Raw genomic sequence first — 19,432 nt, forward strand, 5'->3', positions numbered from 1 at the left:
GAAGATGGGCATGGAAAGCAAATCCAGATCCTCTACATAGCATTATTTAGCAGAGTCAATGAGCCATCCAGGAAGACTGTTTAACATGTAATTTTCAAAAGTAGTAAGTTTACTTTTTTTTTTTTGTAATGCGTCTGAGAAATACACATTCCTATTTTTTGCAGGAGGCAGGGGCAGCTGCCAACTCCAACAGAACCAGCATCTTCTGGGCTACGGCATAATAAACCTTCATTTGCAACTGCTGGGGGAACTTCTCCTAGTTTATATCCCTTACCAAATCACTGAAATGCCAATGGTCGGCAAGAGGGCCATGCACCAGGGCACCGTCTGGAACCTTGCAACCATGGGCCCCACTGTCCTGATATAGGATACCTTTTCAGTTTTTCTCTGTCTCCCTCTGCTGGACAGGAGGCTCAACCCATTGTCTGGACTGATCTGGGTACGTACAGGGAATCATCTATTATGTGTTACTGTTGCACAATGACTGGGACTCCATGTGAACTTCCAGGGAGTGTCAAGTTCTGACCTGGGAATCAAACCCAGGTCATTCTGCAGGGCAGAGCACAACAGTGCCACTGAGCTAGTCCAGCACCCATTTTAACGTCTCAAGTCTTTCTTTTGTTGCACAACTGCCCCTGTTTATACTGGGGGGGGGGGGGGTAGTTACAGAAGCTCAGAGATCAACAAAATCAAAATCTCTTTTCCACCACATTTCCCAAAAATAATGGGAATTTTATTTTATTTTTTAAAACTACCACAAAAATCAGTAGGAAAATAAATGCCTCACTGATGCTAATTACCCATTTTCAGGAATGAGACTACTTAGAGACCTATCTAGAATTTGTGATCATCATCCAGATGCATTCTGGGACTTTAAGGGGTCAATTTTCAGTCACTGTGCAGCTCCGCTGAATATACCCGACCAACTTAAAGTTAGCCGATTATGTCTAACCGGCTATCTTTAGGACAGCCCTATGGCCCGACCAGAGTTATTTGCATAGGTCAAGCTGTTAACGCAGAATATTGGAGTTAGCCACATAAGTTAACCCCGCTCTGCCTGGAAACATCTCCCACACGCCCCAGAATGCCCCTGATTTATGTGGCTAGAATTTAGCTGCATATGGCAACGGATATTGCCGGGTAGCCATTTAGACGGATCGCTATTCGGTTATCCCTCTAAATGGCTCTTGAATATCGGCCTCTTACTTGTTTTGAGATGAGAACAAACTGCAAGTCTTATAATGCCCTGGTAATTAAAAAGAGGCACAACTGGATTGAAGTCTCACTCAGGAACCTAGGTAAGCTGACATCAGAGGCTCTCTCATTTGAAGGCAAATATTACAGGGAATGACATATACAGGTTTTAGCAACCGGTTTTCACTCTTTTTTTTTTTTTTATGAAGACTCATGTTGTCTACACCACAGGATACAAATGATCTTTAAACCATGACATGGAAGGGCCGAGTGAATGGGCCTGGCCTTAGCACTGCACATACTGTCACGTGGGAGACTGGTGGAAGCTCCTGCCCTTTGGATGGAACAGAGCAGGAAGCGCTGCAGAGATGGCATTCAGAGCCCCGGACAGACAGCGACTGTCATCTCTCTCCAAAGGGCAGCTGCAAGCATTGCGAGAGTGCCCTTGAGATAATGGAGCTTTGGGTTTGTACACCTGAGAGAGGAATTCGGTGGAAGCTGCAGAACTGTCACGTCCCGGCCAAGCTTGTCTGGGAAGCTCCTCCTTGGCCACAACCCCCACTCCCTGGGTCTTTTCGTTTTCAAGAAGGGATATAGGATTGGGTAATGAGGGTCACGAAAGCAAAGGCAATCTTCGGAAGAAAATGGGACCAAAGCAAATTCCTACAAAAACAAGGGAACTTCTTTTGTAAAAGATCATGGTGTCGGTCAGATCCAGTTAGACTAAACTATTAGGAAGATAATTCCATGGGGGGTACTACAGGAGCAGGCAGCAGCAAAACCTGGAAGTGGAAATCTTCGTACTAGCTGACAAAGAAGCCCTGAAGGATGGAGAGAGAGTGGACCACTCAACAGGATCCAAAGTGAACATGGAATGCAAGTTCCATCTCACCACAAATCTAGGTCTCTCAGCACACTCCCCCCGAGAAATAACGCCAGCTCAGGAATGCTTTTGTCTTTACCTTTGAGAAATTTTTTGTCACTGGATTTCCAGCTTTCTAGGCCCAAAAAAAAGGATTGACTTGTCCCAGGTTTTAAACTTGCGAGTGGTAGCGCCAATCACCAAGGTTTCAACCATGGCTGCTCTCTATCTAAGCGTCTTTCATAGACATCCATAATGTATCTATCTTTAAAAAAACAGGTGGCAGTCTGAAATGAAAGTGCATCTCAGATTCACTCATGCTTGGATCAGAAAAAGGCTGAGCTTTCTGGCTGCAACTTCTTAGGAAGCTCCTCAAGATTGCAGCCCAGAATCCACCCCCCTCAGCCTTTTCTGACTGGCACGTGGTGAATAAGCCTAGGATGTACTTCCATTGTAGCCAGATTTTATTTTATTTTTTTTTTTTTTTTAAAGATAATTGCATTTTGGATATACTAAGGTATAAGAAAGATGCATGAAAGCTGCATAAGAAAGCTGAAGACTCGACTACTTGTTACTTTTCACGAGTTTTAAACTTCTCCTAATTTAAGCCCTTTTTGTATCTGTTACCACATGTTCAATATGTGTGCACATATTTTTCCAGTGCTCTAAGGATATCTATTAGAGATGCATACAGTCAATCATTTTCACAACATTTCTACTTTAAATCCAAAGGAAGATACAAAAGAGTTCCTATTTGACAGGCAGAACGGTTTCCTCTGATCTGCGGTTTAAGGGCCTTTCCTGATCAGGCCTCGTGGAGTTGGATTCCTGTTTAAGCAGGTGAGGGAAAGAGAGGTTAAGCTTCGGGCGCTGATCTGAACAAGGAAAGGACTTTAATTCAATTGCAGGGTCTAGGTCCTGCTGCTGAAAAGATAATGAGAGTCTGAAGCTGAAAACCTGTTGGCTCTGATGGTACTTAAACTCAGAAGGATGACTGCTAGCTCCTGACTTATAGAATACTCTGGGATTACTTTTCAACCGCGCATATAAGGAACAAGCATGGAGACAAATGTGCCAGCTTCCCAAGGCAGCAGCACCAAGAAATGTTTTGTTTGATACTTCAGCGACAAACAAATTCTCTGAGATTCTGATCTTTCCCCCCCCCCCCCCCCCCCCTTTGCCAGATGTTCCTATTTCTGAATGCTCCTCTTAAGTCACGGGCAGCATTATAAATCTAAGAAACTCAGGCTCTGCTCTGCTGATCTCCCATCAGAGTACCCATGCCGACATCACACGGACACATGTAAAGCATGAACACAGCACGGACAAGCTAAGGAACAAAACTGAAGAAAAGAGATTATTAAACAGCTGTGACTATACAATTGAAAGAAATACTATATGCCAGATTGTGTTAACCTGGAAAACAAAAATGAAGTCAAATGTCTTGCTTTCAGTCTGGTCACAGGGGGCAAAGTCAAGGTTACAGAGCCTAGAATAGACCCGAGACAGAGGAAGATAAGGTGACTTGGTTCAGGATCAGAGTAAATTGGTGGCAGAGGTGAGTCAAACTCAGGACCCAGGATTGTTGAAGCACTGCGGTTTTTCACAGCCCCAAAGATCCTCATTTTTGGAAAGAAAATCCTGGCAGAGAGATCGCTTCAGAATAAAAGCTGGCAGGGCTTACAGACAGCACACAACTGCACATGGAGGGCAAGTTATAAACAGACCAGGGTGAAAATTTAGCTCTGACATCCCGGGAGGAGTATTTAAGTCAGAGACAAAGCTACGCACAACTACTGGATTTGTGAACGTGCAATGTGTAATTTTTCCCATGTAAGTCAGATCCTCCTAAAGTGTAAGAGTAGAAAGTAACTCCATAGTTAGGATACTGAGCAGGTTTTGGAAAATTCTTCCCTAAATAAACCTGATAGAAAAACAGACTAAACTAAGTATTTCTGATTGTCACGGGTCTTATGAAAGGAGGGATCTTTATTTCCTCTCCCGGCCATCAGACAAAAGCATTCAAGCTTCGCCTGGCTTTAGAAAAGGCACGCAGGTTGGTCTCAGCAGTGAGAATGGTTCTATTGCCCGGGATCCAGTTTCTTGGGACAACTTGGTTAATTGAACTACTATAAAACAATTTCATACCTGCGCTCTGAGGTCAGTTTTCAAAGTGATTTCTGCAAGTTAAAAGCAGTTTACACACACACTCACACATAAACTGCCCACTTCCGATGCAATGCAAAGTATGCAGTGTTGCTCCACAACTCATGGAGAGGAGGTGCTCCTGGGGGGCACATTTAGGCCTGGGGAGGAAAAGTACCTGTGGTACTTCTCATGCAAAAAAAAGCAGGTGCACGTAACCATGCATACACTTTGCACCTGCAGCAATTTTCAAAGCAAAAAGTTCACGTGTAGTTTTGCTTATGAAAATTGCTGCAAAGTGACCTTTCTCCCGACGCAGTTTGAAAGCTGCCCTATATCTGTTTCGATTTTCCAGAAACAGTAACATACTCTAGTAACAGTTAACATACATGGCAAGGTTACTGAACTAGTTATTTCAAAATCAGTCATACTGTTATCCAAAATATAACACCCCTGGGGATGGGAAAAGTGCAGCCCCCTCACTTCCCTCTGCTGATCTTATTCCTAAGTTCTTTGCTTTCTCCAGAGCTGTTCTAAGTTTTATTATGATCACACACTCTCTTTTTAAAATCTCTCCCTGGAACTCATTCTTGAAGCTGCTATCATGATTTGCATGACTCAAGTTGTTAAAATGGGTTTCTGATGACAAACAGAGCGGCAACATCTCTCAGTGGTGAAAATGCATGGAGAGTTTTCCAAAAAATATCAAATGCAGATTTCTCCTTACGGATGAAATCAAAATTAGAAAGGAAAACAGAAATTTCTGCCGGCCTTGTTGAAACCACTGCTAAAATTAAAAAAAAAAAAAAAAAAGGTTTCAGCGGTACTATCGCTTTCATAACTGAAATATAGTTCTTAACCAGTACCAGGATGTACCAGGAAGGGTCGCAGAACAGGGATCAGGGCTCACGTGCTCAGAAAGTCCATGGATGAGCTCCGCACGCACTGCCTGGTAAATGATCCTCACATCCACTCTCATTCCCTTTTTCCAACAGCAAAAAGCTGATCCTTGTTCTGTCATTGCCTTGGTGCTGCTGATTCACGCTCCCTCGTGCCTTGGTGCTTTATGAGGTGGGCAAACAGATGATTCTTATGCTCCATCACGCCTCAGTTTCAGCCGTTGATCCATGCTCCGGTCTTGCCCCCGTGCGGCACACAGTGGTGGTAGTAGCAATAGCAGCAGCCCCATTGGGAAAAATTTCCCCTGAAAGCTTCCCTTGTGCTTAACCCACACTATGGAGCCAGCAGGAGGCTCCCGTTTTCTCCTCCAAATCCCATTGTGCAGACACAGTATACATTGACCTTTCAAGCATCTAGAGCCCGTCCCTGCTAGAACCCTACGTATGTGTCAAGCTTTCAGGCCTGCTGCACACATAGGGCCCTTGTAGGGGGGGGATCTCATTGCTGGGACACAGAATCCAAAAACCCTCAAACACCCTCATATTCAAATCTTCAGCAGTTGAGCAGACATACGGGGGAAAAAAAACAAAAAACTCCTAGGCAATGACAGAAAAATTGTCTTTTAAACAACTTAACCCTGTGGCCTTCTCCTAGATCATAATTCCGCATGTGCTGTATGACCTACAGGAAAAAAAAAAGAAAAACACATACACGAGCGAATTAGACCCAGGAACGTGCAAAAAAGGCAATCAAAACACAAGAAATGCTTCAATACACGTTAAGAGGTGGGGGAAGCGAGAGGACAATAAGACAGAGTTGAGATGGGGGGACTTAGAGAAAGGGACTAAGTGGAAGCAGAGATTGGGAAAGAGACAGAGACAGAGAGAGATGAGGGTAAGCAGAGAAACATCTTAACTATAATAAAGTGGAAGGTTCACCTGCATCACCGGTACGCAAACTGAGCTCCGACCCCCTCTCTCTCCCTGTATTCTCCAGCTCTGCCCCTTTGCTCCTTGTACTCTCCAGTCCCACACTTCTAGTTCTTTGAATTGTCCAATCCAGATATAAAAATTGAGCTCTGCTCCCTCTTTTGGCTATACTCTCCAGATCTACCCCCTCTCTCTTTGAATTATCCAATCCTCTTTCTACTACCACACAGTACACCTGAGCTCGGCCTACTCTCTCTGCCACCACACAACTCAAGTATGAACTTCCTATTTCCATGTCTTTGGATGGGCTTTTACTATTAGTAGACTATGATAGTCCATAAAGGTCAATCTAGTCTGCCCAGTTTATTTCCTGGTGATTGCTGTAATGCCCAGTTGATCGCTGGTTTTCTTTTCGCTTCTTCGCAACTATAGGAAGTTTCACTTCCTAATAACCAAACAGAAAAGTTGCTTACCTGTAACAGGTGCTATCAATAGCTAGTAAGACAAAAAAGCCACACAAGTGGGTGATGTCACTGATGGCACCGAAATGGATAGGCCCTCCCAGAGCTCAGAAAGACTAAAGTACATCTGAGCATGTGCAGGAGTTTCCATGCTCCAGTTCCACACTAGTCTCTTCGGTTTCTTTCACTAGCTGATCTTCAACCCTAAGGGGAGGAGGCTGGGATTGCGTGACTGTTTTGCCTTGCTATCAATGGAGAACACCTGTTGCAAGTAAACAACTTTGCTTTTTCCATACAGAAGCAGGCAAATACAGCCACACAAGTGGGGACTCCCAAGCTGAGGGTTGCATAAGAAATGTTTTATTTCCTATATGATGGATAAGCTACCCAACTAACTGTGGAACGAGGTAAAGTTAAAGGTACTAATGAGGAGGGCTTTAAACTAAAATCGTCAGGGATGAGTGAACAAAATTCTAAGGAACATACATAAAACATGATATATTTGTATAGAAATGGGAAAAAAAAGGGTAATATTTGGAGAGCTACGTACGTTGATATTCATAGTATGGGACATAAATCCCGGATCTAGAGGCAATCATGAAGAAGATGATTAAGATATAGTGCCCATCACCGAGACGTAGTAAACACACAAAAAAGGAAGGGCTGGGTAGGAAGGAAGGGAGGAGGCGTGGCATCTACCTTATAAATGGCCTGTGACCGACGGCCCGCAAATGCGCAGTAGAGCTGCGCTCTACTGCGCATGTGCGGGCAAGGACGTCGGTCAGAAAAAAAAAATGGCGGTGGGGCCGCAGGAGCGGGAGGAGAAGTAGCGGCGCCGCGCATGCGCGGCGCCACTACTTCTCCTCCCCAGATCTGCCGGCAGATCTCGGGGGGGGGGGGGTCACTGCCGCGCGCGCGGGAGTGACACCCCCCCCAGATCTACCGGCAGATCTCGGGGGGGGGGGTCACTGCCGCGCGCGCGGGAGTGACACCCCCCCAGATCTGCCGGCAGATCTCGGGGGGGGGGGGGGTCACTGCCGCGCGCGCGGGAGTGACACCCCCCCCAGATCTGCCGGCAGGAGCGGGAGGAGTTAATGGAGCCGGGTGAGGGTTGCGGGAAGTCGCGCTTACGGCGCCGGGAGGAAATGGAGGTGGGTGTGGGCTGCGAGGAGTCGCGAGTACGGCGTCGGAAGGAAATGGAGGCGGGTGAAGGGAGGGACTGAGTGGGAGGGAGGGAGAGGGGGACTGAGTGAGTGGGACTGAGTGAGTGGGAGGGAGAGGGGACTGAGTGAGTGGGAGGGAGAGGGGGGGGGACTGAGTGAGTGGGAGGGAGGGAGGGAGAGGGGGGACTGAGTGGGAGGGAGGGAGGGGGGACTGAGTGAGAGGAGAGGGAGGGTGGAGAGGAGTGGGTGGGGGAGGGGGGGTGGTGAAGAGTGAGGGGAGAGAGAATGAGGGGGAGGTGAGAGACAGAGGGATGTAGCCCGTTTTAACGGGCTTTACGGCTTGTTTTATATAAAGAACACTATTAATGCAACAGCATTGCTGGGTTTACGAGGTGAGGAGGCATTAATTAATCTGGAAAGAGGCAATGGAACATCTATTTATATTGGTGCAATATACAGACCATCAAAGACTGAGGAGATGGGTAAAGATTTAATGGAGGATATTCACAGGATTGCTGAGAAAAGGGGAGGTGCTAGTGCTAGGGGATTTCAATCTTCCAGATGTTGATTGGGACATCCCAACTGCAGTATCTTCTAGAAGCAGGGAGATCCTGGATCCTCTGCAAGGAGAACTGTTCTGTCAACAGGTAACGGAACCCACACGGGAGGGGGGCGATACTGGACCTGGTGCTTTTGTCGTCCTCTGATTAGGGAAGCTCCTTAAAGCAGTACCTGGCCTCTCATAGAAATATGCTGCATCATTATCGCTAATTTTTCTTATTATTACAGTGTGATTTCCTCATGATGTGTGTAAATCTTGGATCCCACATTGTGGCCTTGTTAGCTATGTGGTATCTGATTTTTTTTGGATTCCTTAAATTTTCTTTTTATTTGTTTTTGCTGTAATACTACATGTATTGCCTTTCAAGTTAATACTTGATAATATATTGTAAATGAATACATTAAAAAACATTTAAAAAAAAAGTAATTGGTCCTTAGACCAGTTCTTTTCAATATTTTCATGAGCGGCACAGCAGAAGGATTATCGGAAAAGGTTCGTCTTTTTGTTTTTGATACGAAAATCTGCAACAGAAAGGTGTGGAAAACATGAGGCAGGATCTAGATAAGCTTGATGAATGGTCTAGAGTTTGGCAGCTAAGGTTTAATGCTAAAAAAAAATGTGGAATAATGCATTTAAGATGCAAAAACCCAAAGAAGAGGTATAGTATTGGAGGTGAAATTCTTCGAAGCACAAAAGAAGAGCGGGATCCGGGGGTGATTGTGTCTGATGATCTTAAGGTGAACAAACAAGTAGAAAAAAATGACAGCAAAAGCCAGAAAGATGCTTGGCTGCAAAGGGAGAGGAATGCTCAGCAAAAAAAAGGGCGGTGATGTTGCCCCTGTATAGGTCCCTGGTGAGACCTGATTTGGAAGATGTACAATTCTGCAGACCGCACCTTCAAAAAGATATAAACAGGCGGGAGTCAGTCCAGATGGTGGCTACTAAAATGGTCAGTGGTCTTCGTTCTAAAACACATGAAAGATCTAAATGTGTATACCTTAGAGGAAAGGCGAGATGATAAGGGAAATATGATAGAGACATTTAAATATCTCAAAGTTTTCCAGGCACAGGAGGCAAACCTCTTAACACAAAGGAGGCTCTAGAATGAAGGGTTATGGGATAAGGATGAAAGGGGGTAGGCTCAGGAGGAAATATTTCTTTACAGGGAAGGTGGTGGATGCATGGAACAGTCTCTCATTGGAGTTGGAGGAGACAAAAGCAGTATCCGAATTCTAGAAAGCATGGGATAAATACAGGGAATGAGGGAATCTCTAAGGGAGTGATGGAAATTATAAAACTAAATTAACTGGGCGGATGGGCAGACTAGATGGGCCATACATTATTTTTGTCATCATGTTTCCATGTTTCCATTAGTTGAATATTGTTTATCAATATTGTCTGTCTAAAATCATCATCTGAACAGGATTGTTCTTCTAGACCAGCGATTCTCAACCAGTGTGTCGCCAAGCTCCCGGATGTCCCACTGTCTCAGTTGTGCTTCCCTTCTCCCCAGGGGCAGATTGGCCTATTGGGAGATCAGTCATCCCCCAGTGGGCCGATGCAGTTGATTGCGGAGGGATTTTGTGTGCTGCCGCCTGAGGCCAGGTCTGTGGCGGCTGGAGTAATGCTGCGTGCCGCCACCGGAGACCATGCTGGTGGCAACTGAAGAGCAGAGGTCCCAAAAAGCACAAAGGTAGGCGATCTATGAAAGCCGTTAGGAAAGCCATTAGGAAAAACAAAAGAGATAGATGCCTTGGTCTTTTTCAATTCCTTTATTGAAGTGGAGACGTAAAAGAATGATATGGGCTATATCAATGGGTGCCTGGGTGTGTGAGTGAGAGCTTGTATGTAAGTGAGAGAGCATGTGTGTGATTGAGAGCGAGACTGGTTGGAGGAGATGTGTTTCTGTGAGAGAGAGAGACTGGTTAAAAGACAGGAAACAGAGAGTAGGGAAATGCACATCTACCATCTGCTGGAGATGGAGAATATTGGCAGGCTGATGTCACTGTAGGAGTATATATGCTATGACATCAGTTTGCTCTGTCTCCATCTGTTGGTAGAGGTGCATAACCCACTGGTCCTGAATCCATCTGTCTAGAATCTAGGAAACAATCTTTAAGGTGAGTAGCTTCAGTGAAAATGTCCCTATAGAACACTGAACCCATCAAGAAGGACAACATCCCAAGAAGGAACAGGTCTCTCACCGGAGACCTAATGGACTTGGACTCCTCTCAAGAAGCAGAAGAGGACTGGAAGGCTCATATGCATATCGATCCCAGCAGGCCCTGGGAGAGGACTCCAGAAGTCACTACAAACGATCCAGGCTTTGAACTCCACAGCCCCAGTTTCCAGAAGCCTTGCACCCCTTGAAGCAGAAGGGGACCGGAAGGCTCAGCTGTATACTGTTTCCAGGAGCCCCAGGGAGAGGACTCCAGAGATCACTGTGAGTGATCCAGGCTTCGAACTCCACAGCCCCAGTTTCCAGAAACCTTGCACCCCTTGAAGCAGAAGGGGACCGGAAGGCTCAGCTGTATACTGTTTCCAGGAGCCCTGGGGAGTGGACTCCAGAGGTCACTGTGAGTGATCCAGGCTTCGAGATCTATAGCTCCAGCTTCTAGAGGCCACACACCCTTTGCAGCAGAAGACAACTGGAATGCTTATCTGCATACCATTCCTAGCAGCACCCTCAAATATAATCAGACATAATACTAGTAACAGAAAACTTCAGCAGAGAATAAATATAAAGCAAAAATGAGAGTCATAGTTAATAACAATTGCCATCAGAACCCTGCAATTATCTTTATTTTCTCTCCTTTTCTGAGAGAGATTGGGAGGGAAGAGAGTGAGGAAGGGAGCTAGATAATGAGAGAGAAAAGGAGACTAACAGACAGAGGCAGAGAACGGTTAGGACAAAAGGAGGGAGACCGAGCACGTATATGCTGATGGCAACCCATGGGGACGGCGCTGACCGCACACAGGCTTTGTGGGAGAGGCAGGGAGCATTGCTCGGCGTACCTTGTGTATGTAGTTGTGTGTGGCTTAAGCTGGGGGAGGCATTGCTTTCCTTCTCCTCCAGGAAGGAACTATACAATCGCTTCACTTCCTGGTCATAGTCTTGCCACTCGGGCACGATCCGCATGGCCGCCTGCAGCTTGGGTTCCTTCGTCATCGGATTATTACACTGCAAGCAGCACAAGGTCAGAGAGGTCAGTGAACATAAACACATAAGATATGCCATACTGGATCAGATCAAGGGCCACTGAGCCCAGCATCCTGTCTCTGACGGTGACTAGTCCAGGTCACAAATACCCTGCACATCCCAAAAAGTGAGTTATTACTCACTCCCAAGGGATAGCAATGGCTTTCCTTCGTCTACCTTCTAATATTGTTTTATAGATTTGTTTCCCCCAGGAACTTGTCCAAACCTCTCTGAAACCCTGCTATGCTAAGTCACTTGTCCTTCTACAACAGATTCCTCAACTTGATTATGTGCTGCGCGAAAAAGTACTTTCTACCATTTGTTTTAAAATCTGCTCTCCTTTCCCCTCTCAGCTGTCTTTTCTCCAAGCTGAACAGCCCGACTCTGTGTAGCCTTCTCTTCATAGAGGAGCGATTCCATTCCCTTTCTCATTTTATTGTGCTTTTCTGCATCTTTTCTAGTTTCACTAGATCTTTTTTGGGCTGCAGTGACCAGAGCTGTACACAATGCCCATGGTACGGTCACACCCATGGATCGATACAAAGGCAATTTTGCTTTTAAGAATAGCTTCTGCTATTTTGCCTGGCACTGATGTCAGGCTCGCTGGTCTTTTGCTTCATGGGTCACTCCTGGAGCCAGGTTTCTGCAGAATAGAGAGTAAGGAGGGCATGGGAGGTGGGTGGAGAGAACTGTGACCTAGTATCTGTGATGATGTGAAAAGTGCAAGGAAGATAAGGAGCTCACAGGGGAAAGGGTTCACCCAGACTTGCTTCAAGCTGTTAAAAGTAGTTTCTGAAACTACCAAAAAGTTAAACGTGCAGCTGCTGAGTACTTATAGAAGGAGGGCAGGAGAGGAAGATACTCATCAGGACATTTACAGGTGTAATCAAAACAGAAGGAGAGATGGCTGTGGACGTGTGTGCGTCTGTGGTAACTGGCTGCTCACACATACACATATATAACCATCTTATCAACCCTCTCGTTTCTACTGTGTAAGCATTAAGAAGGGCATTAGCAGTACATTTGAGATATCCCAATTGTGTTTAAAGATATTATCTAAGTTTATCTGGTTTTTACGTTTTAAGATTTTATCCTTGTGTGTTTGTTCCATATTTTACTGTGTATGTTTACTTGGAAGCCATTGCAAACCTTGGTTATTAGCAGCCTATAAATGTGATAAATACATAAATAAAACGAATTAAGATCCTATCTAAATCCCTGGCTTATGAGTGAGGTTCATTCCTGTAATGGCATGCACAAAACCCTTTCGGAGACATTATTACCCCCAAGGGAATACCTAACTTCAGTTTTCTTTGGATTGGGCATTAAAGTAATGCCAGGCTATTCAAGCCATGTTTTTCAAAGCAAACTATTCTGTGAATCCACTTACAGTAATAAAATAATGATTTGCATTTATAAAGTGCAGTTCCCTTAAACAGAAGCCTAATGCACTTTATCATTTTTGTACTTCAGCCATCTCTGGGGTGGAAGGGCTGCCAGCATATCTGGCTACCAAATTTATATGTGAGCTTACAAGGGGAGCAGAGAAGAAAAGAGGAAATGTTAAGAGGTCACAGATAATCAATAGTTGTTTGTGCCAACCTCTCCAAACATCCAATCCCCTGAGCCATCCAGTCCTAGAGGTGGAAGGTTAAGTATCTCTGTACCATCTAGCCTTGGAAGTAATAAACTCTGGATGCCTGGTCCCAGTCCTCTTGGCCATCCAGTTTTAGAGGTGATAGGCTCTGTATCCTTGTGCCCTGAACCATCCAGTCCTAGAAGTCAAAGGTTCTGCGCAGTCCCAAGTTATCCACTCATATAGGTGGCAGGCTCTCTATCCCTGTGCCCTACACCATACAGGCCCAGAGGTGAAATGCTCTGCATCCCTACATGCTGGTCCTCTGAGTCATCCAATTATATAGGTGAGAGGCTTTGCATCTCTGTGTCCAGTACCATCTAGTTCTAGAGATGAGGAGCACCATATCTCTGTGCCAGTCTCCTGAGTCATCCAGCATACGGGTGAGAGGCTCTGTAATCCTGTGGCAATTATGATTGCCAGGTCACCCCAGATCGACTGAATCAACTGATCCAGTCATAGTTTTGCCCCACTGTATGCTTACAATTGATTCTTAGGGGAAATCATTGGGAAAATCAGGGGGAAAATCAGGACTACCTCCAGCATGAACAGATCAATAGTCTCTTACCAGATCTATAGTCTTGGCACTCTTCTTGGATGCTTCATCACACCACGTTTCACACCACAGCCATTCCTGGGGCAACGACTTGATGGGCACCTGATGGATCATATTATTGGGCAGATCCTGTATGGATGCCAGAATAATGAAGAAACTATCACAACCTCAACCCTATTCAATATTTACATTTTGCCCCTCTGTTACTTCCTTTCCAGTCTAAACCTCCCTCATTACATATATGCTGATGATGTTCAGCTGCTTATACCCATCACTGACTCTTTATCAAAAACCATGGATTTCTGGAATGAAACCCTCCACTCCATTAACAATCTCCTTTCCTCCATCCACCTTGCTCTTAACACCACTAAAACTGAAATTATGCTCATCTCACCCCAAAATCAACCGATCCTCCCCCCTATTCTGCAGTTCCAATTTGCTCAACAAGTCCGTGATCTGGGTATCATTCTTGATGGTCACGTCACACTAAAGAAATTCATTAATAACATTCTAAAAGACGGCTTTTTTAAACTCCACACACTAAAAAAACTCAAACCCTTATTACATCCCCCCGATTTCCGAACAGTTCTACAAACCACAATCTTCGCCAAAACAGACTACTGCAATTCCCTACTCCTCGGCCTACCTAACAATGCCATCCATCCCATTCAAATTTTACAAAACACCACAGCCCGGATCTTGACTAATTTACGTAGACATGACCATATTACACCTGTTCTAAAAGACCTACATTGGCTTCCAATAGCTTCCCGCATACAATATAAGGCTCTCTCTCTCATCCACAAAGCCCTATACAATCCCGAAATGAACTGGTTCAATGAATCCTTCCGTCTTCACCAGTCCAATAAGCCCACCAGACTAGCACATCTCGCAACCATGCCTATCCCCTCTCCTAAACTCTATAAACTCACTTCCACAAGAGCCCGTGCACTATCGATAGCCGGGCCGACCCTCTGGAACAAAATGCCTGTTGAACTACGGCAAGAAGAATGCCTCAAATCTTTCAAACGGAAGCTCAAGACCTGGCTCTTTGCAAAAGCGTACACAACTTTTCACTATACCTCACCACTTTCCCCTCTCTCCACTCTCCTCCCCTATTTTCCCATTCTACCGCCCCTCTCTCCCCTCCCCTTCTCTCCGCCGCCTCCTTTTCTTTCTCTCTGCCCCCCTCTTTCTTCGCTCTCCTCCCTTCTCTTCCCCTTCTTACTTCCTAGCCTGATTAAAATTAACCTCATAGTTCTTTTTTTCCTTTTGTACATATGTATATAATTGCAAACTTTGTTTATAATTTTATTGCAAAACTTCCCATGTTAATTTTCCCCCCCTCTCGTTAATGCCTTGTTATCATGTTTTTACTGTTCAATGTAAAGCGCCATGCCGTGCGTTTGTTTTGCGTTACAATGTGAACCGATATGATATCCTGGATGAATGTCGGTATATAAAAATTTTAAATAAATAAATAAATAAATAAATAAATAAAAACTCTGTAGGGAATCCCAGTTACCCATGTTCTGATGGGATCTATACAATACTTCAGAAGAACACATGGGAAGCAGAAATGCTCACCCGGCACCAAATCCTTTCCTTTCAAGTTATTGCACCTAACCTTCTTTAAGATGTTGCCTTGAAGCTGCCCAGGAGAGGTCAATGCTTGGAAACAGTGGCACATGCTGCATGATACATGACGGGCTTCTCACTGTTCCATTTTGACTGTGATGCCAACATTTGGAAAAGAGATGCAAGCTAGTGCAGCAGCTTCCTTATTCGCTCCGTAGGGATAAAAGGGCAGCAGGGAGTGAGAGTCCCCAGAAGGACTGAGAAAAGAACTGTTCATTTAATTCAAACTCTAACTGCAAGATGAGTAGTGTTTCTACCAAATAGAAGAGAACTTTCTTTTTGGTCAAACAGAGCTGCTGCTGCCCACTAAAGGAGGTATCATCACCATGCAGACTTTGCAGGATTTTCAGGTTTGGAAGTGGTGGGACAGACCGGCTGCCATTTGAGCATAAAGCATGCACTACTTGTATTGCTAGAGGAGGAGAAGATCCCACACACCTGATCGAGATTTGACAGACTGTTGGGGTCCTGGCTGAGACCTTGGTACTGTCCTCGCAAACGGTCCCCAGCAGCTATTTTTCGGAACTTCTTCAAGTCCACAACATAGAGGGCGCTGCGTGAGGGAGAGACGGAGCATGAAAACATTATTATCGGGAAAAGTCAGCTTGCAAGAGAACTAAGAAAGCAGCAGAGAGTTTGCAAGAGCATTAAAAAAAAAAAAAAAAGAAGAGACTACCAACAAGGTCTTTATCCTTCCCTTAATTTACCTTTTGAATACCATCTCAGTTCTCATTACCATTTACCCCTATCGCTCACCTGACCCACAATCCTCTTTAGTCAATGATTCTGATTCCTTTCTATTTTGCCTTGGCCCTAACTCTTCTTCTTGGTGACCAACATTCATCATTACAATCCCAACTCTTCTTATTTACTCTTCTTTTTCATTCTCTGTTCTTTCCACCAATTCAATTTCATGCTCTTTCAGCTTTCTGTCCACGGCCAGGATCCGACCCTTCTCATACTCACTTTCCATTTCTAGCACCTCTATGCCTGCCTCTTCATCTGTTCCCTGCCACCGCTTGGGCAGCTCACCCTGGGATCTGAACAATAAAAAGTCCTCTGAATACGATCAGGACTGTAACACTGCCACCCTCTGCTTTCACTGGTACACTTTACTGCGTCATCTCTTCTTTCTGCCTTGTGAGAGCTTCTGCTTTTCATTCTTCTATTCCAGAACAATATTTCAAAATTATTCTACCCTCATTTCTCAGTTTCTGACTGACCCAGGTCATTTTTTTTTATTCACTCTTACATCCTCCTCCTCCTCCATTTTTCATTCTTGCCTCTTTCTACCATTTTCTCATAAACAAAATGAACAGAATCCATCCTTCTTTTCCATCAGGTATGTATGACCTTTCTACTGTTTTCTCGTTAACAGTTGCCTCAAATGCTATCTCACTTAACTTTTTTCTCACTCTTGAAAGATGAGCTACTTAATCTGATTTTTCCCTTTAAGACTACTACTTCCCCTAATAATCCTTTCTCCATTCCTGTCCTTATTAAAATCTGATTTTTCCCTTTAAGACTACTACTTCCCCTAATAATCCTTTCTCCATTCCTGTCCTGCTTATTAACCTTGATTTACTTGTTCCTTCTACACTTGCTATCTTTAAACTGGCTCTTTCTTCAAGTACCTTCAGATATTTGTTAGACATATTTTGAAGAAGCCTTACTCTTGACCATCTTGATCTTAATCTGTTGCCCTGCCACAATAAATCCTTTTCTATCCAAAGTTCTTGAGCATTCAGAAAGCTGCATTCATTCACTCCCTGGGTAATGGCCAGGTTACAAGGAACCCGAGCTTTGTGCGCTACCTTGGAAACATCTTTTTGGGGGACTGAAGGCCTCACAAGTTTGTGCAGCGATTACATAGCTGTCACAGCATAACTTTGGCACATATTAAGACAGAAGATTATTTGGGGGTCTTAGCATTCCTTAGAATAGAGCTATATTCGAAGGCAATTATGTCCAGACTTCCTGAAGAAAAACTGATGAAACTGAAGGGACTGGTCTCCAGGAAAGAAATGCTGAACACTAACAGACAGCAGGCCCAAGTGTGGCCTGTCATGAACCTCCTAAGGTAATTTCATTTTGCACTGTTTAAGCTGAACTTATCAGCATGGGTAGGCATCTACTGGGGATGAAGAATATCATAACAAACCCACCCTATCATTTAAGTGTTCTTGTTCAGGTAATAAGCATGAGGAATGGATGAGTAAGGACTGACACACCAAAGGGGACTAGGGTACTTCAGGAAGTGGTGGCGGCTTGGGAGCTTCCCTGCGTATTTCAGCCCCTGCAACTCGGAGCACCTGCAAGAGTGGCTTTCCTAAAGCGTACTTCATACCGCAAAAGGGAATGCCAGCAACGGCCAGGTCATCCTGTGGAACCACAAATAAGGCCTTAATGAAATCCAAGTACACTGCTGGTCATTCGGTCAGGATATAAAGCAAATTAGCTCTCACCAGCTGCTGCAACTGTTCCAATATGCAGTGAAAATGAAAATGGGTTTAAGGCTCCAGGAATCTGTAGCAGCATCTCCTCGGGCAGCTCTGGCTCTCAGCTTGATTTAGCTGAATAGAGCCAGCTGGTTAGGTTCTATCTGCAATATTAATGACCATATAAACCTGGCCTGGATAAATCGTTGGACTTTCCTAAGTGTCTGATTAAAGACCACATTTACAGATCTGTCTCTTCTGCAATAGTCAGGATTTTATTCTGGGAGTTACATACTTCAGAGAGACATGCAGCTCCAGGAATGGACTGGGAAAGGGAGGGTTGGCAATAAGGGAGGAGTGATGCATGGCATAGTTTATAGGGGGAGGGAGTTAGTGTTACACTTTGACATACACTGTGCTTCACCTTTTGAGAAGGTAAAAGCACAGTGGTTCTTACCTGCTAATTTTCATTCCTGTAGTACCACGGATCAGTCCAGACTCCTAGGTTTTGCCTCCCTTCCAGCAGATGGAGACAGAGAAAGTTTTACTGGTACTGCTACTTAACCGCGTGTGCCACCTGCAGTTCCTCAGAATAAGACTGTACCCAAGCCAAAAGAAAAGCCAAGCAACCAAAAAATCTATCCAAAACTTCAAAAACTCTCTTCAACTAATTAACTTTATTTAAACAATCCTGTATTTCATATTAAACAGATTGAGTGGACGACTCTCTCTCTCTACCAAACAGGTGGGTTCTGGACTGATCTGTGGTACTATAGGAATGAAAATTAGCAGGTAAGAACCAGTTTTCCTTTCCCTGTATGTACTCAGATCAGTCCAGACTCCTGGGATGTACCCAAAGCTCCCTACTCAGAGTGGAACCTGGAGAGTCCCGCTCGCAGAACACTTTTGCCAAAAGATGGGGCACCCATGTCCCCCATATCCAGCCGATAGTGTCTTGCAAAAGTATGCAATGAATTGCACATCACCGCTATGCAAATCTCTTGTGGAGAAACTAGTTGCGCCTCCGCCCACATGGCCACCTGAGAACACGTAGAATGAATATGCAAGCCCTCAAGAACCGGACGACCCTTAGTAATATAAGAGAATCCAATAGCTTCCTTAATCCATCGTGCAATAGTAGTCTTAGATGCCTTCAAACCTCTTTTCGGCCCACTCCGCAGAACAAAGAGATAATCTGACCATCTGAAGAGATTAGTCACCTTGAGATATCTCAACAACGCTCTCCTCACATCTAACAACTTGAGCTCCTTCGCATGAGGAGCGGAGGCGTCCACCTCAGGAAAAGCCGGAAGCTCCACTGTCTGATTTACGTGAAACGTGGACACCACCTTAGGTAAAAAAGGAAGGTACTGAAATCTGAAGGAATGGATCACGGTAAGATAAGGCCAGCAACTCAGAAATTCTTTGAGCCAAACATATAGCCACCAGAAAAACCACTTTAAGAGTCAAGTCCTTAAGGGTAGCTCTTCTAATCGTTTCAAAAGGAGTCTCAAACAAACCCCCCAAGGACCAGATTAAGATTCCAAGATGGCCAAACTTTCCAAATCGGCGGACATAAATTCTTCGTCCCCGGAAGGAACCGGTCCACATCTGGATGAGCTGATATTGTAGAGCCCTCCATTTTGTTCCGAAGACAACCAAGAGCTGCCACCTGGACCTTAAGCAAGTTCAGAGACAACCCTTTGACCAAGCCTTCTTGCAGAAAAGAAAAAAATGTCAGATATTGAA

General features: G+C 44.7%; 1 protein-coding gene across 2 annotated transcripts in view; it reads right to left on the reverse strand.

Annotated features, from left to right (window-relative positions):
- Positions 1-722: 722 nt before the first annotated feature.
- Positions 723-19,432, reverse strand: part of UGGT1 (UDP-glucose glycoprotein glucosyltransferase 1) — a 246,543-nt gene continuing 227,833 nt past the window's right edge. For both annotated transcript variants that reach the window (XM_029615446.1, XM_029615445.1), the window contains 4 exons: positions 15,684-15,798; positions 13,620-13,736; positions 11,232-11,397; positions 723-5,782 (listed from right to left, as the gene is read on the reverse strand). In XM_029615446.1, the coding sequence (XP_029471306.1) occupies positions 5,757-5,782; positions 11,232-11,397; positions 13,620-13,736; positions 15,684-15,798 (424 nt within the window). In that variant the 3' untranslated portion in view covers positions 723-5,756. The remainder of the gene's footprint in view (positions 5,783-11,231; positions 11,398-13,619; positions 13,737-15,683; positions 15,799-19,432) is intronic.

The sequence above is a fragment of the Rhinatrema bivittatum genome, chromosome 9 (assembly GCF_901001135.1).
Source record: "Rhinatrema bivittatum chromosome 9, aRhiBiv1.1, whole genome shotgun sequence".
Taxonomy (NCBI): Eukaryota; Metazoa; Chordata; class Amphibia; order Gymnophiona; family Rhinatrematidae; genus Rhinatrema; species Rhinatrema bivittatum.